General features: G+C 43.5%; 1 protein-coding gene across 1 annotated transcript in view; it reads right to left on the bottom strand.

Moving 5' to 3' along the window:
- GLB1 (galactosidase beta 1) overlaps window positions 1-22,717 on the bottom strand; it is an 85,775-nt gene that overhangs the window by 9,665 nt on the left and 53,393 nt on the right. Inside the window, exons 11-15 of the mRNA XM_055321211.1 lie at window positions 19,282-19,356; window positions 16,997-17,086; window positions 13,611-13,724; window positions 12,152-12,283; window positions 10,749-11,003 (exon numbers count right to left, since the gene is read on the bottom strand). Coding sequence (XP_055177186.1) covers window positions 10,749-11,003; window positions 12,152-12,283; window positions 13,611-13,724; window positions 16,997-17,086; window positions 19,282-19,356 — 666 coding nt within the window. The remainder of the gene's footprint in view (window positions 1-10,748; window positions 11,004-12,151; window positions 12,284-13,610; window positions 13,725-16,996; window positions 17,087-19,281; window positions 19,357-22,717) is intronic.

Genomic DNA, 22,717 nt, shown 5'->3' with positions numbered 1-22,717 from the left:
TGGATGATGAGAGAGACATGGCCCGATCTCCTCTGTCACCTCAGTGGACAGATAGCTAACATCCAGGAATGCAGCCTCCGTGCTGACCAGAAGGGCATGCCCAGCTGAGACCAGCAGCAGAAAGGCCCTGTTTGCCAATACCTGCCGTGATGAGCTGAATGAATGGCTGTGACTTTAAACCACTAAAGTGTGATGGTTTGTTATACAGCAAAAGCTAACTGATACATATCAAGGTGCATTAGCATGCTACTTTTCAGTAAAGGAAATGATGTTTATAAACCCAATTTAAAAACCATAGAGTCATTTTCTAGTATTCAGTTCCTCTTTTACTAATCAGTCACCAGATCCTGTCAGTGCTGCCTAGTGGTGTGTGTGCCCCTCTCGGGGTGGTTGTAAATGACTCAGTAGGAGGACACACGTGAGCACCCAGCACAGTGACACGCAGTAAGCTCTCAATAAATGCAGCTGCTGGTGTTATTTCTCAAGTAGGAGCCCTTCCCGCCACCCCCATTGCTACACCAAAGTCCTAGCTTCATTCCTTTTCCAGGGGCCACGTCTCCAGCAGAAGAGCAGATGTCAGGGCTAATGAGGAGGAAGAGGTCTGTTTTAGATGGAGCGAGTTGGAGATGCCTGTGAGAGTGCCAACGGCAGGCCCACACTGGTGGTTGGGTGTGGGTCTCTGGGTTCTCAAAAGTGCTTAGTTGGAGCTGGGAATTTGGTTGCTGGTACATCCATGAGGATGACATCCCCTGGAAGTGTGAGAAGGGGGTGCAGGATCAAGTCCTAGGACTGCAGCATAGAAGCTGACAGAGAAGCCTGGAAAGGAAACTCTGGAGGAATTTCACACAGAAGTTAGAAGAGTTTCCAGGAAGGGAGTGGTTACTCATGTCAGACGTTACTTGTCAAGATGTTAAGTAAGACGAGGCTTGAGAAATGGCTGGGGGACATATCAACATGTGGGTGCTGGTGGTGTTGGTGAGAACAGCTTTGGAGGAGTGTGGGAGCAGAAGGTAGTTCCTCCCCCATGGCACTCCACTCGGAGTTAGTCCTACCAGCTGAGTCCTTTCCTAACAGCTCCAAACCTGGGACAGGTACCCCACCTCTGCATTCCCATTACAAGCACTGAATATATATGCTTTCCTTTTTTTTTTTTTTTTTTTAAAGATTGTATGTAGGGGATCCCTGGGTGGCTCAGTAGTTTAGTGCTGCCTTCAGCCCGGGCATGATCCTGGAGACCCAGGATCGAGTCCCACATCGGGCTGCCTGCATGGAGCCTGCTTCTCCCTCTGCCTGTGTCTCTGCCTCTCTCTCTGTGTGTCTCTCATGAATAAATAAATAAAATCATAAAAAAATAAATATTGTATGTACGTATGTATGTATTTAGAGGGAGCGTGAGCAGAGGGAGGGGCAGAGGGAGAGAGAGAATCTCAAGTAGACTCTGCACTGAGTGTGGGGCTTGTTCTTACAACTCTGAGATCATGACCTGAGCCAAAATCAAGAGTCCAATGCTTAACTGAATGAGCCATCCCAGTGCCCCTGAATACATACTTTTAACTTGCATTGCAGCCCACCTCCCAATTTGTACAGGCTTCTATGTATAGACTCAAGACCCACAGGTCTTCTATAGGATGGCCATTAGGTCTGGCAACATAGAGGAAATTATTCCACTGCACTGAATGTAGCTTTACTTATTTATTTTTGCTAAGTGCCAGACTTGATGGCCACTTCCTTTTTGATGATTAGATGATTAGTAAGTACTTGAGGCTGAACATGTCTAAAACAGAGCTTCTGATCCCCACCAGCACCCCGCCTGCCCTGCTCCAGCCTTCCTACCTCAGAAACTAACCACACACTCACCCCTCCCATTACATGTAGCCTCAAACTCTGGGGCCCTCCTTGACTGCTTTCTCTGGAACACCTTACAGGATCCTTCAGCAAACTTTGCCTTTTCTTTTTGTTTTCTTTCTTTTCTTTTCTTTCTTTCTTTTAAGATTTTATTTATTTGAGAAAGAGAGTGAGAGAGATAGAAGGAACAGGGGGAGAGGCAGAGGGAAAGGGAAAAGCAGACTCCCTGCTGAGCAGGGAACCTAGTGTGGGGCTCAATCCCACTGGGATCATAACCTGAGATGAAGGCAGATGCTTAACTAACTGAGTCACCCAGGCACCCTGCCTTTTTTCCCCCCTGGTCTGAATCTTGCACTTCACTTCATTAGTACCCAAGCAGTTTCTTATAGGATTGCTACAATAGCTTCCCACCAGGAATTCCTGCATCAAGTCTTGCCCTCCTATAATCCATTCCCACTGAGAAGTGAGCTTTTTTTTTTAAGATTTTATTTATTTATTCATGAGAAATACACACAGAGAGAGAGGCAAAGACACAGGCAGAGGGAGAAGCAGGCTCCATGCAGGGAGCCCGACATGGGACTCGATTCCCGGTCTCCAGGATCATGCCCTGGGCTGAAGGTGGCGCTAAACCGCTGAGCCACCCGGGCTGCCCGAGAAGTGAGCTTTTAAAGTCAGCTCTTTCATTGCTTACTAGCCACCATTGGAGTGAGAAGCCAAATTCACCAGCCCTGACTTGGCCATCCCTTTCACTAGCCCCTCTTCTCCCACACTCCCCCCATCACGCATGGGATTTTTCTCTCTGTGGGCCTTTGCACTTGCTGCTCCCTGGCTCTGGAACGTTCTTCCTCTGGCTCCTCACATGGGTGACTGAGCACCATACTCCAGTTCTCAATGGTCACTTCCTCCTAGAGGCACACTTGACCACTCCTTAGGTGATGGTTTCAAAATATGGCCATTCTTAACACTTCTCCCTTCAAAGGGCAGAATCTAATTCCTATCCCTAAAACAGGGACTGGACTCAATGACTCTCTTTTAACTAACTGAATGTGATGAATACTATGTGACTTTCAAGGCTAGGTTATAAAAAAGGGTGGTTTCTGCCTCTTTCTCTTTCCCGGATGGCTCTGTCTGGGAAAGCCAGTCGCCGCCATGTCATGAGGACACTCAAGCAACCTATGGAGAGGCCTGTGTAGAGAAGAACTAAGGCCTCCAGGCAACAGCCAGCACCAATCTGGCAGCCATGGGAGTGAGGCACCTTGGAAGTGGGTCTTCCTGAGCCAGTCAAGCCTTCAGACGCTGTAACCCTGTCTGACAGCTTGACTAGAACTTCACGAGAGAGCCTGGGATGTTATCTATGACACCAAGCGATTCTCTGGATACCAGCTGCAGGTCCAACAATTCAATTATGACATCATCCACCTAGAGCTGGGATCAGATCCCATAAGACTGCCCTTACTTCATATGCCAGTTGCAAGTCTGGGGCACCTATACTTCTGAACTACCAGCTACAACTTGGGGGTTCCTGTAACCACCTCCTTGGGTTCAATAATTTGCTAGAATGGTACACAGAACTCAGGAAAGCATTTTACTTACATTTACCCTCTCCAGGTGTACCTTCCATCACCTGAATTTGTTCACTCACCCAGAAGTTCTAGAGTTTTTACAAAGCTCCATCTCCAGCCCCCAATCCCTACCCCAAGAAGTCAGAAGTTAGGGGGTGGAGCTGAAGAGTTGCAATCCTTTAACTACTTGGTGTTTCTGGTGACCAGGCCCCACTGGCACTAGAAAGAACAAATGATGAGGGTGCTGGAAATTTCAAAAGCAAGACACAGAAATAATTTTAATTTATGAAGGGATTTCTGCCAGCCCTTTGTTAGAAATTCTTTTCTTTCGTGATTTTTTTTTACATCTTGAAAGAAGGAATATTTTTTTCCTTTAAAAAATAAAATTACTTTTAGTCAGTATTCTATTTTGCTTCTTAGCTTTCAAAGAATAATTCTGGTTGAGGAGAGTGGGACATTACTCCAGCCCTCTCCTCATCATGCTCTGTTATGCACCCAACCCTACCACGAGTGGCCAACACATGCGGGAAGGCAGTGGATATTGATACGAGACTTATGTGCACCATATGGAGGAGAGATAAAGAACGCAAATTCACTGCATTGGCAGAACACTTAAGGTATGGCACACATGACACAGCTAGAACTCTGCCTATCTGAGGGAGCTTGTGGGCATTTAAGAGTTCTGTGCAGACAAAATGCTGGCCTGTGTCTCTTGGAAAGAGCAAAATTTATGCCTGACCACTTCCCACTGAAATCCCAGTTTGATGGTTGGGCATTTAACCAGAAAGCCACATCCTAATCAGAAGTGATTTCCTTAATCTCATGAATCACCCTTATCAGTGACTTTGTTCACTAAATCAAGGCAGTCTCTATCAACTGAAGAGCACCAGCGCAGAGGCTGGCACAGGGCCGCGGAGGAAGGTGCAGGAGGGTCAGTGTGTCCAGAGGCAGGGTCTTAGGAATGGCTCCAGCTTCAGATGTCATTCTGTCCAACCCTACCCCTATCTCTCCACCTGCCAAAGTGCTCATTCTCCCAAAAGTCAGAACTCAGTGCTCTGTGGAGGATGAGTTCTCTTTGTTCCACATCTGCTGATTATTCAGAACCTCAGGAGCTGGCCTAGGTCTGTCCTCATTAATAGGGACCACAGTTGACCAGAAAATAATAGAAAACAGTATGCACTGTTTTATGTGTATGTCCTCTGACCTTCGGACCCATGCAACCCAGGTCTACAAATCCCGTGGATAGGCCCTCTTGTCTGCTTTATTGAGATATACTTCACACACCATACAATTCACTCAAGTGTACAATTCAGTGGCTGTGAGAACACTACAGAGCTTTGCAACCATTACTGCAGTCAATTTTAGAATATCTTCATCACTCCAAACAGAAAGCCTGCAGCCTTTAGTATTCACTCCCCATCCTCCCTCCCAACCTGCTCCTTTCCCTACTCTAGGCAACCACTGATTTTTCTGTGTCTATAGATTTGCCTATTCTGGACATTTCATATAAATGGAATCTTCCACATGTTTGGTTTGTGATTGGTTCCTTTCATTTAACACACTTTCCAGGTTCATCCAGTTGTAACATATATACCTACTTCATTTCTTTTTACTGCCAAATAACTTTCCTTTACTATATATAAAATAAACATTTTGTTTATTCATTCATCAGTGGATGGACATTTGAGCTTTTCCACCTTCTCGTTGATTTTGGATAATTTTGGATAATGCTGCTGTGAACATCTGTGTACTAGTTTTTGAGTGGACATGTGCATTAGATGGGCTTTTGGGGTTCTAAGCCTTCTGACATATTTGTAAATGGTGCATGTCTATGGACCTTCCAAACATGAAGGTGTAGAACACCCATCAGATTGACAAAATTGGTGCAGAGCCCCCGTCTGCATACTTAGCACAAGTTCCTCATCGGCCTTGCAGGTCCTGTACCTTGCTGCCTGCCCTTCCACGTGGGCCTGCAAGTTGGGCAGATGTGGGGCTCAGGGAGTGGTTCCACCACCTACTTCTGCATCTCATGCAAGGTCCTTACCTCTCTTGACCTGCTCACCTGCAAACTAGAAGTAATGACAGGACATCCCACTCCACCTGCTCTTTTGGTGATTACAGAGGTAGTGTCTTAAAGTGTTGAGCACAATGCCTGGGTCAGGCACTCTTGGGTGTGACACCTTTATGACCTTGGCCAAGGTGAAACCCCTGAGACTTCCAAAGATGTCTCGTGCTTTTCCATTTCTGCACCTTTGCATCTATCATTCTTCCACTTGAGATTCCCTCCCTGAAAAACTCCCTCTGACTCTGGGGAAGGGCTATCCACCTGTCAGGTCTGCTTCACTTGAGCCACCCCACTCTTTCATCATCCCTGTCATGGACAGGTTGTCTTTCTGCTTTGCATCTCCTGAAAGTGCTTTCTCTGAAAGCACTAAACTGATGCCCCCTGGTGAACAATGGCTTTCATCTGCCTTGGCCCTGTATCCACAGCCCCTTGCAAAGCCTCTCATCACCAACAGGGCTGCCTGAGGGCCTACAGTCCTCCTACTTGCTTTTTTTCCTGGGGTGGGGGTGGGGGGTTGCTCAGCAACACAGCCACCTGTGTACTCTTCCACCTGAGAGAATTTGCAGAGCAACCAGGTCCTGGGAGGTGAGCAGGATGGTGAATAAGCTGAGCACTTTTAACAAATGCCCTTTCTGAAGCTGGGTGGGTGAAACCGTGGTGCTAGCCTAAGTGTGATGAGCTCGGGTGGGGCACTCAGGTGGGCGGGGATGGTTCTTTCCTGGACTAGAGTCTAGGAAGGTTTCTTAGAGGAGTTAATGCTGGTCTTGGCAGGTGAATATGTGTTGGGTAGTGTGAGATAGTGAAAAAAGCATGAACAAAGGACACATGTGACCCAGCAGGATACCAAGAGGAACAAGGAGACAAGGAAACCTGGGAAAAAGGAGGGAGCAAGGGAAGAAGAACAAGCCTGCTGGCTAAAGTGCAAAGATCCAGAGAGGGTCTGACTTTGCTTCTGGGTCTCAGAGCACCCAGACGTCACTTCTTGGTGGGAACCTGGAAGGTGACAGAAAAGACTGAAAGGCTGCTAAAATGCAGGATCCGGGCCTGGAGGAAGAAGGTGTGGAGAGGATTCAGAGCTCAGACTTCCTCCTCTGGCCACTGGGCAGGAAGTGAGGGTACAGGCAGAGATAAGTCTGACAGGAAGCTGAGGGAACAAAGGAGTTACACTTGATAGCAGTCAAGGAGGGTGAGTGGGTGGGGAAGGAGGCTGGTGGCTTGGCTTAGGGGAGAGATGAAGGTTAGAAAGACCAGCTGGGTAAGGGGGAAGAGAGAGCAAAGACTGCTAGGCCCATTGGGGGCCTCCAGGGCTGGAGAGTGCAGGGATCAGGGGCCCCGATGAGCACTCTAGAGAGCCCCCCACCTCCTGCAGTGCTCAGCCACTGGTGAAGGAGCACAGACCAATGGTGGACCCACTCAAAATAGAGAATGCAGGACACCCGGGTGGCTTAGTGGTTAAGTGTCTGCCTTCAGCTCAGGGCATGATCCTGGGGTCCAGGGATCAAGTCCCACATCGGGCTCCCTACATGGAGCCTGCTTCTCCCTCTGCCTATGTCTCTGCCTCTCTCTCTCTCTCTTTTTCTCTCTCTCTGTGTCTCTCATGAATAAATAAATAAAATCTTAAAAAAAATTAGAGGATGAACAAGGAGACAGAGTGGAAGGTCAAGGGGGCCGGTTCTTTTTAAAAAAGAACAGGGATGATCTCTAGACTGGATAGGGAAGAGCAGTGGCCTTAAGGGTGGAGAGTTTCAGGTCATCAGTAAGATCCAAGGACAAGCTGGGGAGGCATGAGAGTTTGGGGGATAGAAACACATAGCAAGAGACAGGATATCACAGCTCAAGATTCTGGAGGTATGTTCACCAAGATATACCATATGCTCGGTCATGAAACAAGTTTCAATAAATTTAAGAAGACTGTGGAACTATCACCACAACTGAATTTTGGAACATTTCCCAACACCCCAAAAAGAAACCTACTACTTGCAGTTATTCTCCATTCCTACCATCAGCGCCAGACAACCATGAAGCTACTTTTTGTCTCCACAGATTTGTCTTTACTGAACATTTGATATAAATAGAATCCTACAACATACGGTCTTTTATGCCTGGCTTCTTTTACTTAGTGTGTTTTTTCAGACTCATCCACACTGTAGCTTGTATCAGTAGTCTGTTCCTTTTTACTACGGAACACTATTCCTTTGTATGGATATACCACCTTTTCTTTACCCATTCATCAGTTGATGGACATTTGAATTATATCCAGTTTGGGGTTATTATGAATTATGCTGCTCTGAATATTTGCATAGACATCTTGAGGTAGATAAAGGTAGATTTCTCTTGGGTATGCACCCAAAAGTGGAACTCCTAGTCCTATGGTAATTCTGTTTAACCTTTGAAAAAACCTCCAAAACCATGTTCCAAAGTGTTTGTGCCATTTTACATTCTCACAAGTGATGGAGGAGGGTTCTCATTTCTCCGTATCCTTGCCAACATTTGTTATTGTTCATCTTTTATTATTATAGCCATTCTAGTGGGCGTGAAGTAGTATTTCATTGAAGGTTCTGATTTATACTTTTCTGGCAATTAATAATGTTGAGAGCATTATGCATCTTTTCAGGTACTTAGCCATGTGTATATCTCCTTTGGTGAAATTTGAACATTTTTTGATTGGGTTGTTTACCTTCCTATTATCGAGCTGTAAGAATTCTTGATGTATTCTAGAAACAAATTCTTTGCTAGACATATGATTTGAAAATATTTTCTCCCAATCTGTGGCTTGAGTTTTCTTTTTCTTAATGATTTCTTTTGAAGAGCAAACATTTTTAATTTTGATGAAATCCAATTTATAACTTTTTCCTTAAGGATCATGCTTTAGGTGTCAATGTAACAAGTCTTTGCCTAATCAAAGGTCATTCAGGTTTTCTTCCTTCTTTTAGAAAAGTTTTATAGAAGAATTAAATTAGAAATCAGTAAAAGTAAGATATGCTGGAAAAAACCCCCACAAATATATGGAAATTAAATAACAATTATCTATGAGGTTTTTTTTTTTTTTTTTGAGAGAGAGAGAGAGAAAACATAAAAGTGGAGGGAGAGAGGGAGAGAGAGAATCTTAAGTAGGCTCCATGATCAGCACAGGACATGGGGCTCAATTCTAGGACCCTGAGATCATGACACGAGCCAAAGTCAAGATTCAGATGCTTAATTGACTGAACCACCCAGGCACCCCCAAAAGGGCACTTCTTAAGCAAATGTATGCATCTTTTATCCTCTACTCTTTCAGCTATTTACCTACTTTTCTCCTCTTCTTCAGAGTCAAAATTCTCAAAATGAATGTTTATATTCAAGTATTCAAATTAATGTTCACAAGTTTGTTTCTTTACCTTATACTCCTTGGGAGTATATAGTACAGCCTATGGATGCTTTGCTTCACTGGCATATACTTCCTGAGTGTCCCAGTGAGCTCCTTGTTACGAAATCCAGTAGAAGAGCTTCTGTCTTTCTCACATTCATCCCCTCAGCAGTACAAATGCCAGTTTTCCTTCTCACTCTCTGCCCACCATGTTTGTACCCCTTTTCTTTTTTTCTGTATCCTTTCTCCTCAGAGGATCTCCTCCAACCCATGTCTTCAGTGACCATCCATACACAGATGATCTTATACATATATTCCCAGCTCAGATCCATCCTCTGGCTTCTCCCTCCACAGATATCACAGCCCTCTTCCAATATCTTCTCTCAGCTATTCTCAAAGGCCTCTCTAACTCAATCTATCCAAATCCAACTCACAATCTCCCCCTCCTAGCACATGTCTTTTTCTGAAATTTCTTCTTTCAATAAATGGTACCATCTTCTCAGCCACCAAGCTGGAATGCAAGAGTCATCCAGGATATGTCCTTCTCTTTAAATCCTGATATCCAGTCCATCATTACAACTCACTGATTTAACTTCACACATCTCTTAGATAGTTGATATTATCTCCATCTTGTCTACCACCATCCTAGTCTCACACTGAGACTATGGTCCAGCTGCCTAGATAGCTTCCCAAAATCCACAGGTACTCTTACCCACACTGCACCCTGGTATCAGAGAAGCTTGTCCCATCACAATCACATCATGGCACTCTCCTGCTTCAAAGGCTCTCAACACAAAGACAAAACTTTAATGTAGTTTAATTGGCCTAGTCCAATCTCATCTCTACCAACTTTCTAGTCTCTTCTCTGAACCACACTCCACACCTAAACCCTATATTTGGGTCCTTTACCAGTTCCTCATGCTCCTCATTCCCCCTCTAACCACATGGCCTTTGCACATGCTATCTTCTTTGCTTGGAACATGTTTCCCTTCCCCTTTTGCCATGTTAATTCCTTTTTTTTTTTTTTGTTAATTCCTTCTTATCCTTCATATCTTTGTCAAGCATGACTCTCACAGGGAAGGCTTCCCTGATCTCCCTAACAAGGTCAAATGCCCCAATTATTATCAACTCCTGTATTTCTTCTTAGCACTTATTGCAGCTGCAGTCTTGTCATTTAATTTGAGTGATTATATGATATGGGTCTGTCTCCCCAACTAGTGTGTAAGTTCCATGAGGGCAAGTCCCATAGCTGGTTTGGTTCATTGTTGTATCCTTAGAACCCAGCACAAAGCTTGGGTACATAGTGGCCACTGAAAAACACTTGTTGAATGAATAACTGAGTCATGGTAAGGTCACCCTGGATGAAAATAGGACTGAAGAGAAGAAGACAACACTGAAGGAAGACATGTGAACACCTTCAAAGAATAAAGGGGGGGAGGTGACCAGGCTGTAAAATGGCCAAGGAAGAGCTGAAGATCATGGAGACAGTGGTGGATGCCCCCAGGGTGCAGGGCTGTATGAAGGTGGGGTGTTGTGCAGTGTAGGGGGAGGCATGGACAAAAGAAAATAAGTTCTCCCAGTGATTCATCCCTTTGCTTGGACCAAATTTTCTTCAAGATAAAGAGAAAGTGTCCCTCATAATCAGTGTCCAAAGGAGCTATGGTTTTTCTTAAAGGAAGGAGGAAAGCCATCATTTTCTCAAGGAAGTTGTCAGTCAGTGAAAATGGGGCAGATGCTATACATTCAAGCTGGCCATTGCATTCCTGAAGATCTGCCGTGGTTCCACTACTGAGGAATGGGTAAACTAACACAGAAAGCCCCCACTCCCAAACTGTTACACAACATCTCATTAGCAGTTTTTATTCTTTATCAGAAGCTAAAAGCAGATGTTTGAGGCCTGAATTAAAACACTTTCCATGAAGACACGTACCTTGGTCCATCCAGGAAACTGGATAAAGGTGTCCTGGGGCAAGTCTGGGATCCCACTGGGAATAGAGAAGTTCCCCATGTAAAAGGCCGGGAGCGTGTAGTTAGACGAGCGGTGGGCAAAGGTTTTATCATGGCGGCCATTGTTAGGGCCATGCCAGCCTCCCAGGTGGCTGCGTACTGCATCCTCAGTGTCCAACGGGAAGATCATCCAGTTTGTGAGGATACTGGACCCAAGGGTCAGGTTAGAAATAAGGCCCTGTAAAGGAGAAACTGAGCAATGAGCTAGGGTGGGAAGTAAAAGGCTTCAAGTGTCTTTGTGTCCCTACGCTGAATTCTTGAGAAGAGCAAACCAGGACATGAAACACCAAGAGTAAATGAGACTCAAATTGTGTGTGTACAATTTGAGTCTCATTTTTGAGCCTGAGGCCAGAGCTTTTGACCCCATACCCCCAATCTTCAGTGTTCACTTCAGAGTCATTGCTGGATGGAAGGAATGAGTGGAGTCAGGAATACAGAAGAACATTTAGCCACTGTAGGAAGGGCTGGGGGGACAGACTCTGCCCCTTCATATAACCAGGAGCATGGCCATTCCATTGGAGTGTGATTGCCCTGCCTCTGAGTGGCACCAAGAGGGTCAGGAAATAACCCCACACATGGGTTTTGTCCTAGAGAGGGGGGTACCATCAATCTTTCCATGTGGGGGCCTTCTCTCCTCTAGGTGGTGAGCTGCATGGGAGAAGCCTGTACCTCAACATCTTTGCATGCCTCAAAGTGCCTTGCAGAGCATCTTGCAGAGTATGACCTTACCAAACATTTGCTGAATAATGCTCTAAAAATGTTTTCCTCAGGCAAACGTTTGGGCTGGGGCTAGACACCCGAACACAGGGTAACCAGGAGGGGTAAAGAGACTGTGCACCAAGCGAAAAGTCTTTCTATTATTCAAGACTTCATCCTGGATTGTCCACATCCAGAAAACTGAGCCAATCAAATACTAAGCTGGCTTTGTCAGCAACAGGGTACCTTTTGAAAGCTAGGTGGGTCTTTAAAGCAAGGGAGAAGCAGGGTGCAGTAGCTTCCTCCTTCTGTTTCTTTCTACAGGGTGACTGAACCTGAACACAAGAGAAGGGCTCTCTTTGCAAAGCACAACTTTCTCATCACCTGCAGAGGAAAACAGGTCTTCAAAATAGCCCAACTTTGAAGTTGCAAAACAAATCACAGTAGATTTACCCGCCAAACTTGGCAAAGTGTGCATGCTTTTAAAAATCGCTTCTATGTGAACAGGGCTGGAGGAGAAGAATGTATATATGAGAGTTTTTAAATGGGTTTGCAGAAATTTCCTTAGGTGGCACAGGCACAGCCCCATCAACCTTTGAACCTCACTCCTGACAGTGAGGCTGGTCCTACCTTAAAATCATTGATATATCTGCCATAGTTCACACGTCCCATGTTCTCCACCAGCAGGTCCAGAGTGGCTCCAGCCTTCCCGGTTATGTTCAGAGTGAGGACATTACTTCGCTCCATGACTCCCTGGGGCACCTGTGGGGTTAGAGACCAGTGGGAATTAACTGCTGTGAGAAATGCAGCAGAACCCAGCTCCCTCAGCTGTCACACTCATTTTGCTGTCTTGAAGTGTCACTGGACTCCGGAGGCAATGCTCTGAAAGCCCCTTTGCCCAAATCACCAGCCAGGTGATCAAGTTCTTCTAAATACTGCTTCCTAAGCAGGTGACTCACCAGCTATGGCTCAGAACAAGGGAAGATCTAGGCTGGCTTCCTCTGCTTTGGGATGTTTTGCTGCAGATCCATTTTTAATAGGAAAGGAATGGAGAAAATTCAAGGAAGGGATTCGATTCCTATCACAGGAACTGCTTTGTATTCTTACAGCACAAAAGGCAGTCATAAAAGGTGGCTTCTAAACAATGTGGAGAAATGAGACAAAATCAGATAGATGAGATAAAATCAGAGAGTTAGGTGGAGTAGTCTCACCTCAAAATACCTGATAATGGTGCATTAACCATGTAAATTGTATAATAGAGTGAGAAAAAAAGCCAGTTTTTTTTTTGTTTTTTTTTTTTGTTTTTTTTTTTTTTAGCAGCAACATATTCCTAACTTTTTGAAAGGGGAAGGCTTTGTTTTGTTTCTTTCTTTAAAAAAAAAAAAAGTTACATTGATTACAATTCAGTAAGATGACCCCTAAAATGGAATTCAAGAAACAACTGCTAACACTATACACACGGGCAATATACATATAATGTCCAGAAACTTGCTCCCACTGAAATGAAAGCCTTTGATCACAATAGAATGGAAATATTTTAATTTAAAATTTCCTGAACAAATTTTTGCGGTTAGAAAAATCTCTTCCTGTGTTTTTTCACATGATTATTTCAGTGGAAAGGATGGAAACCCTCCAGTGTACCTTTGCTGTGTTGGGAGATAAAGGTCTTTGTATATTGTAGCTATAATTATAATTCTCTAGAAGAGAATTTCTCCTGCAGGATGAAGGCATAGGGTTAAAGGGATCCCTGCTCCAGCATGTACCACACAGACCCTGTCCTTAAAGAGCAAAGGCCACATGGCTGATGTTCTGTGACCAGGCGGAGAGGATGGCATGGACTAGGGAGACCAGGAAGGTTTAGGAGAAGAGAGGGTACTTGAGTGTACCCCTCCGGGCAGGGGGTGTATTCCAGGTGGAGGGAGCATGGGTGAGGTCACATCAACCAGCAAGGACCACAGCTGAAGGACACCAAGAGGAGCAGAGCCTGAGTTTGGAAAGGTAGTCAATAACTTTGAATGCCACATTACCAAGCGCAGACCACACATTGCCCCACCGGGGCAGACAGGCACAGCTCAGTGACAATTCTTACCCCATCCACAGAGACATAGGCGCGGTCGCGGACTCCACTGAGGGGTGAAGACAGGGGTGTGGGGTCACTGCAGTCTTGAGGAAGTGTTGTTCGGTACATCACAAAACCGAAATACTGGTGAGAAAAAGATGTAAGAAAAACACATCACTCTTTGAAAGATAGCTTGGTTGCCTCGAATCTGTGTGAAAGTGGTGTTTCTAAAATCATAAAGAAAATGTTTCCTCAGCCTCTCACAAAAATTCAGTCTGAAAAAAGGGAACTGGCTTAAATTTTTATATCATACTCTATCAGAGTAGTAAGAGCAAGGAACCCAGAAGAACACTGTATCAGCATCCCTTCCCTACGTGAGGAAACTGGACCTTGGAACATGTTAAATGATTTGCCCAGAATCACTCAGGCGGCTCCTATCATATATATCAAAAGGTCATGTTACCTCAAACACACAACACAACACAACACAACAAAAAAAGACAAACATGGGCACTGGTTGGCTCAGGGGGTAGAGTGACTCTTGATCTCAGGTTCATGAGGTCAAGCCCCACACTGGGTGTGAAGATTACTTAAAAATAAAATCTTAAAAAAAAAAAAAAGACAAACAACAACAAAGCCAAGAATGTTCGGTAAAACATTTTCCAGGTTCTTGGGCTAAATGTGCTTTCATATACAAAACAAGAGTCAATCAGAAACTGTTTAACGTGGAGGGCTGGGGGGTGGTGGGGACAGATATAGTGAGAGGTGGGGGTGTGACCTGTTGCTAAGTCAGAAAACAGTGGTATAGATACTGGTATACCCGGTCTGAAAGGAAGGCCCCAGACTATCAGCCCCAGCAGCAACAGCACCCACAGCCTCAGCTGGTGATGTTCCCATTGTGGATACTAGCCAGGGTGAGTTGGATCAGACCTTGCCATACAAGAGCATCCAACAGACATCTGGCATGACAGACAGAGAAAATGTTTCTCATATCTAGGGCCCAGAAAGCAAGGGAGTGCATCTCAGCAAATGCAAAGGTGATTTGGAGGAACTGAAACACACACACACACGCCAAATACGCCAACCCATGTTCCTGTATTGCAGGAAAGGGCTGAACTCAATAAATGTCACTGGGGTCACCACCCAAGGCTTCATACACAAGGGCGCCTCCCCTCCCAGATTTCCCAAATCTCCATCTCTTGTTTTTGTTTTTTTTTTTTTTTCTTTTCCAAGTAATCAAAGTGGTAAGTCCTAACTCAGAGGCTGAGGGACACACTGTGAAGGGCTTCCTAGAGGGGAGTGGAAGCTGCAGACCTCCCCAAGAAGGTAGCTGAGGCTGTGAGGTGCGGGGTGGGGTGGGGAGAGGTGGGGCAGCTGCTGCAGAGGAACCCTACTCCCTGAGCCTTGCCCTTCATGGATTTCGCTGGAAATAAACATTCAGTGGTCTTGCCCCAGACTGAAACAGCCAGGGCCCAGGGAGGCCCCCAGTCCTAGAGCACTGCCATGGCCAGAGGTCACAAAGCAGAAGGGTCTGGCAAAGAACAATGAGTACAAGTGTCTCTACATTAACCTGGGACTTTACTTCCTAGGTTCCAACTGTCCCAGGGACCATGCCTTGTCCGTGGTGCTCCCCTGCTGGGTGGAGAAGGTGGTTGCATTTTCTAGATGAAGATATGGATACATAGCCGGTGTTGGCTGGAACTACAGCAGGAATTCTACCCAGCGTTAATGAAAGGGGGGGTTTAATTACTCATTTTATTGACCACAGAGTTGTTGGAATAAACCAGAGTTGTTAGAATAAAGTCACAAGTGTAAGTAGAGTCACCGGGGGCAAAATACACTAAACTAAGATTAGAGATGTTATTGTTTTATCACCTTATTGTTCAGACACCTTCCAGAAGGGGATCTCCACAGAGGATCAGTGAAGGGGGGTCCAGATAAGTTTCTATTTCAAAAAATGGAGCTGAATTCCCAACTAAGGATTCAAACTTAACCTCACAACAAAGGGACAAACTGACCTCATGGGCACCCTGGCACAGAGCTCTGAGAAGAACACATTGCCTTTGGCACGTTCATGCCAAAAACATGTTACTGCATCTAATCAGTGAGGGGCAGTCTACAAACAACTGGCACAAACTCCTCAGAAATGTCCACACCATGAGAAAGAGAGAGAAAAACAAGACTTAGTAACAGTCACAAATGAAAGAAGACCAGACGTTCTAAGTAGTTGCAATGTGTGATCATGAATTGGAAACTGGATTGAAAAATAGTTAGCTATAAAAGGACATTATTGGATACTTGACTAGAGAATGCATATTAATGTTAAAGTCCTTAAGTATGATCCTGTATTGTGACTATGAGACAGTGTCCTTTATCTCAAAAGATATATTCTGTTATATTTAGGGATGAAGTGTCAGGACATTGACAACAAAGTTGAATGGTTAAAAACAAGGCGGTTGACTGCATACATACACACAGAGGCAACTGCTAACACTTAGTGAATCCAGGTGAAAGCTGTGTGAGTGCAAATTATACTTTTCTTGCAACATTTTTAGATTTGAAAATTTCTGAAATAGAAAGTTGGGGAAAAAATTTTAAATAAATGCCTGGCTGGCTCAGTTCCTAGGACATGTGACTCTTGATCTCAGGGTCATGAGTTTCGGCCCCATGCTGGGCATGGAGGCTACTTAAAAAAATAAAAAATAAAATAAATATGAGGCAGTGCCTGGGTTAACCACATGCACACATGCATACACACTGACACACACACGTGCTCTGCTCTCTGCTCTCTTCAACAGCAAGAAAGAGAACCTAATCTATTAAGAATACAGTTCCTATACCTTGGAGCTAACAAGAACAAATAATTTGACTTTTGCATATTAAAACAGTGGTTTTCCTCTAGTAATAAAGATTAACTATATTAGAAATGCACTCAGTTTATAGCTTGCACTACAGAATTGTTGAATTCTGAATCAGGTTGGGTTACTACCTATTTGAGTGATAAGAAACAGGGAGGTGGGGAGATAGGAAAGATCAGCTCACCATGCCATACTTTTTTTTTTTTTAAGATTTTATTTATTTATTCATGACAGACACAGAGAGAGAGGCAGAGACATAGGTAGAGGGAGAAGCAGGTTCCCTGCAGGGAGCCCAGTGTGGGACTGGATCCCAGGACCCAGGGATCACACTCTGAGCTAAAGGCAGACGCTCAACCACTGAGCCACCCAGGCACCCCCCACTACACCATAGTTAAAGCTGAAGAGAGCCTGGGAATCTGTGGTGATTTCCCCTAGGATCTGATTTATCTGCCTATGGTTCTGGTTCATGCACTCAGAACTGGCTCTGCGAGGCAGTGCAGAAAGCGCATTTTTTTAAGTAGAGAAAGCAAGGGTGAAGCATCACCTTTGAAGGCCTACCTGTTTCACCTGGATAAATGTCAAGGGATAAAGGCTGTTTATGGGCCCAGGCGGACACAGAACATTCAGGGCCTCCTCCACCGTCTTTAACTGAAAAGAAACCAAAACATCATTCACTCCCTGTCACCCCTCCCTGGTAACCACAGTGGAGGGTAATGCCATTTGCAAATTATCAAAGTCATCAGTGGATTTGCCCAAATCCTAGACTAGACCTAATGGTTCAAATTCCACTCTTGCTGCCCCTACCCCAGACACCCTCAATCATGCCTATCCATGAGTCAGGGGACGCTTGATGAAAAGTCGCTGATAGTAATCAGAAGGTTTCAAGCATACCTATTTGCAAATACAACCTCCTTTGTATAAAAGGCCTTTAAAATGAATGAAAACCGAGGCTCAGAGGCTGCTCCCTCTGTAAAGCCTTCCCCAACATCCCCAAGGGAAGCAACCATGACTGTGCCTTCCTCTGAACTGATCTGGGATCTATTTACCATGTCTGCATCCATGACTAGTTGATTACCTTTGCCATCCTTGCCAGACTGTCCGCTCCTTAAGGGCAGGGTCTGTAGGGTGCAGTGTCACCCAATACCCAGCCCATAGCTGAGACTCAATAAATGCTTAGTATATTCAGTCCAAATGACGGTGTATTCTTGTACTTCAGGATGCTTATTCTGATGCAGTAGCAAGAATGCTAACAGCTCCCAATCACTGAGTGCCTACCAAATGCCAGGTCAAAGCACCCTACAGGCACACCTTGCTGAACCTTCGAGCCACCCAAGGAGGCTGCCCTCGTCCCCATGTTAGGGATGAAGAGACAGGTTTTCAGAGAGACTCACTGGAGCAATGGCAGAGTCAAGATTTGCAGTGAGGTTTGGCTCCGAACCCAGGACTTCCTGTGACATGATCCTGGTCAGGAATTTTTATAAATACTTCTCAGGGTTACCTGACCTTGCTGATGTGTGGCATCAAGGAAAGCAAAATCTTAAGCATAATTCTATCAATTTGGCTATTCAATGGATGTTTTTCTACCTGGACAGCTGAAGAAATTCAACTCATGGTACAAGGTTTAATCCTATAAAACCATGTCTGACATAAATTCAGTTATATGCTAATTTGCTACCTTAAATTGTATACATTTAGCTAATAATGAAAAGCTATTTCTGCTCACACAATTTTCCTTCATGGTAAACAGAATGTATTTTTGGTACTAAGTTCAGTTTTGTTTTCTTTCTCTCTATTTTTTTTTTTGCTGTATTAAATATTTGCAGTTATTTTCTGTTGCATAAAAATACATTTCTCTCAGCTCTAAAACCAACCAACCTTTTCCTTAAGTAGCAGCAGCAATGAAAAAGTAGAAGGTGCTCCCCCTTCTGAAGTGTGATTAAAGTCTGATTAAACTAAATAAAGATTCCTATCAGGCAGACAGACCACAGTCTTTGTAGAATGTAACACACGTATCTGACACTAGGTGGAAAATGTTACAAGAGCTCAACCAACCATAATATCAAAGGGCTTCAGGAACGGAAAAATTATACAATCATGTTTGGCATTTGGTTTAAAGATAAAAACTTACGCTATTTTAGAATATCAAGATTCTTAAGAAATATGTAACTGCTCGTGTTTTTTTTTTTTCTTGTGAGTTAACAGATGTAGGAGTTAGGGATTATAAAAGGGGAAATTCTGAAGACAAAGATGGTCAAAACAAATTTATTTTGGCTTACGTCACTCCCAACTATGAAATGAAATCTCCCTTTTCTCTTTCCTAGAATAAAATGTCTCTAACTCCTATTTATGATTAATTTTTAGCTTTTCCCCTCAATGTCCCATTTGCCATATAAACCACAGAGCACAAAAATTAGAATATGATTTTGAGATGGAGGGGAATATACTATCTATGAAAATGCCCGTGGTTTTGAGGACCCCCCCCCCCAAAAAAAAAAGTAAATTACAGGAAAAGAGTTTTACCAGCCATAACAAGGTGCTATGTTTTTCCACAAAGGCTCCTGAAACTGCTTTGGATGACTGGTAATTAAACCAAAATTACCCGAATGCTCTAAGAATGCCCACCTACCCCTGCTCATGCCCCTGGGTGCTTGCCCTGACAACCTGAACACACAGCCGCTCACCTCTCACATACCTATTTCCCCAGAAACATCATCCACCCCGTCAGTCTCACAGAAAACGGATTCACAGAAAAACAGAACCAATTCCCCAGCGTAACACTTTCACTCACAACTGCTAACTTCCACTTCCCCACTCTCAACATCTTTGTTTATTTGCTCTCTTACCTTCTTCAGAGCAACTTTTCCATATGCAAACTTGGGTGTAGACGGAGGGATAAAACCTTCTGGTACTTTTTCAAACTATAAACCGGAGTGGAAAAAAGAGAAGATAAAAAGCTGTTAAACCCTCAGAAATACTGTATGCAATTCATTTTTCAAAAGGAAACTCAAAGACTCAAACAATGGTGCCAGTGATTTTTGGAAAGGCAAAGAAACAAGAGACTTTCTCCACAACAGGGTCTGGTAAAATTTTTACTTCTAAGTATATGCCTGTGTATTTATGTTTGCATTTTAAGCTCCAGGAATCATTTAAATAATTATAGAATAAAAGATTGCAAGACAGCAAAAACGAGAAGAATGAGGTGTTGGCAGAAAGCTGGAATGGGGGGAGAAAAGGAAGAAGGCACACAGCAAGGCAGAGTCTGAAGGGAGGGAGCTATAGTAGTAGGCAAAAGTGTTGCTTGCAGGTTAAATCTTATTGGTAGAGTCAAGTCTTGTATCAATGTTAAATCTCCTGTGGTTACATAGAGTATATTCCTACCTATTCTTATAAAACACACACCGAAGTATTTAGGGGTAAAGGGTCATGACATATGCAACCCTCCAGTAATTTAAAAATCCAACAGGGTGATGAGGGGCAAATGATGAAGCACACGGAGTGTAATGTTGACATGGGTGAATCTGTGTGGGATACTCAAGTGTTCTTTTTAGGACTTTTATTCTTTTTTTTTTTAATTTTTTTATTTATTTATGATAGTCACACACAGAGAGAGAGAGAGAGAAAGAGAGAGAGAGAGAGAGGCAGAGGGAGAAGCAGGCTCCATGCACCGGGAGCCCGACGTGGGATTCGATCCCGGGTCTCCAGGATCGCGCCCTGGGCCAAAGGCAGGCGCTAAACCGCTGCGCCACCCAGGGATCCCTTAGGACTTTTATTCTTAAACTCTTCTATAAGTTTGAAATTATCCTTTTTTAAAAAAAGATTTTACTTATTTATTTTTATTTATTTCAAAGATGACTTTTTAAAAAGATTTTACTTATTTATTCATGAGAGACAGAGAGAGAGAGAGAGAGAGAGAGAGAGAGAGAGAGAGGCAGAGACACAGGCAGAGAGAGAAGCAGGCTCCATGCAGGGAGCCTGATGTGGGACTTGATCCCAGGACTCCAGGATCAGGCCCTGGGCTGAAGGCGGTGCTAAACCGCTGAGCCACCCAGGCTGCCCAATTTTACTTATTTATTCATGAGAGTCACAGAGAGAGGCAGAGACATAGGCAGAGGGAGGAGCAGGCTCCCTGTGGGGAACCCAATGCAGGACTTGATCTCAGGACCCTGGGATCATGACCTGAGACGAAGGCAGATGCTGAACCATTGAGCCACCCAGGAACCCCAGTTTGAAATTATTCTTAAATAAAAAACTGAAATAGAAATAAAACCTTATTAAATATTGAATATGAACACACACACACATATTTACATTAGAGTCAGAAGATGTAAGTGCCAGGTCTTAAAAGTCTGTGTCCATCTCCGAGTAGGTTGTATTATGATCTCTCAGGATACTTGCATTTCTTTCCTCCTCCCTTCTTTTCTATCTCCCTTTCTCTTTTCCTTCCTTTTGGTTTATCTTTTAAAAGTAATTTAAGAAGGAAGATAACAGACTGATATAATGAAAAGCAACAGTCTCCTGACTCAGTATTCTCTTAGTTCTATTCTTCAAAGGAAACCATTCTTTTAATTGTTCCATTTTTGTATCTTTTGATCTCTAAATAATATACTTATCTTCTATTTCTTATCTGATCTATTTAAAACATTATCATTTATTTCTTTAATATGTGAGAATTTAGCTCCATTGTAGTATTCTGGATATCCCCTCTTTCTTGCCAACATGGTTATATCGGCATTTTCAGTTTCTCCACTGGTTACCTTTATAGCTTGAAATAATATACCTTTGTTTCTTAGTTCCATCAATTAAGATTATCCTTTATATTCATATAGTTTAAGGTAAGGCTATTTGCATCCTTCCCTGAGCTCTCTTTCCCTACTCCCACTCTCAAATCATTAGCTATACTTTTACATTGTCAAGGTTAAAACAGTCTGTCCTGTACCCATACACTTCCCTTCACCTGTATATTGACTTTAGATTCAAAATCAGTCAATAGTGCTTATGCTCATATGATTATAATTATATAAACATTACTCTCTGCAAAGTAGTATATACCACGATGGCATGTTCTGTCTTGCTTAGCTTTTTGTGTTCTTCTCCTTCCCCTGGGCTTTCTAACTGCCTTTCTTTTTTGCTGTCTGCCTTTAGGTTAACACCTATAGGTTGTTCCACATTTCCAAAAATTGTATTGAGTATCTCCAAACACCCTTTCCCTCCATAGGAAATTCCCTCTTGGAACTCTCAAGTCTTCTTGCTCCAAGGAACTGACTCTCCTCGAGGCTTGATATTCTGGGACTTCTCTTCATTATTCTCCTGGTTTTAGCTTCTGTTTCTAGAATCTTATAACCACCTCATTTCACTGGAGCAATCACAAATAACTTATGAAGAACTAGTGTCTGGAAGGAAAAGTTTTTGAAACTTTGAATGTCTGAAAATGGCACATTTAGCTGATAATTTGGATGGCTATAGAATTCTATGTTGAAAATCACCTTTCCTCAGAAGGAACAATATGTCCTCCCTGTATCATCCGGTATGACACACACCAAGTTCATTGTTGTTTTTTCAAAGATGACTGGCTTTTTCTCTCTAGAAGCTTGTAAGTGCTTTCTTCTCTCTGTTTTAAAATTTTCCAAGGATGTGTTTGGACATGCATGTTTTTACGTTTATTATTCTGGGCAACTCAAATATCCTTTTCTGTTTTGGAAAAAAATTCTTTGATATTTTCTTTTTCTCCATATTTTTCCCTTAAAAGTAAATGAGACATCCTAGATTGTCCTGCTATATCTCTCACCTTTTCTCTATTTCCATTTCTGTCATCTGGCTCTAATTTCTAGGAGATTATTATTTACTTTGGGGAACTCTGTTTCGTTCTTTAATGGCTCCTTTTTCAAAGCATTCCATTTTTATATTGTAGAAAAAACATATTTTTTCTTAAAGATTTATTTATTCATGAGAGACACACACACACAGTGAGAGAGAGAGAGAGAGAGAGAGAGAGAGAGAGAGAGGCAGAGATACAGGCAGAGGGAGAAGCAGGCTCCATGCAGGGAGCCTGATGTGGGACTTGATCCCGGGACTCCAGGATCAGGCCCTGGGCGGAAGGCAGGTGCTAAACCTCTGAGCCACCCAGGGATTCCCCCCAAAAAACATCTTTTCAAATGTCTCTTAGTTATAAATTTGAGAGAGTGTGCTTGTTTTGCTTAAGATCTTTCATTTCTGTCCCTGAATTCCCTGTTGTATTTTGGTTTTCTCTTTATTTCATTTTTGTCTTCCTTTTTCCCCTTT

Source organism: Nyctereutes procyonoides, unplaced genomic scaffold, assembly GCF_905146905.1.
Source record: "Nyctereutes procyonoides isolate TBG_1078 unplaced genomic scaffold, NYPRO_anot_genome, whole genome shotgun sequence".
NCBI classification, from domain to species: domain Eukaryota; kingdom Metazoa; phylum Chordata; class Mammalia; order Carnivora; family Canidae; genus Nyctereutes; species Nyctereutes procyonoides.
This window is presented reverse-complemented; position numbering and strand designations above follow the sequence as displayed.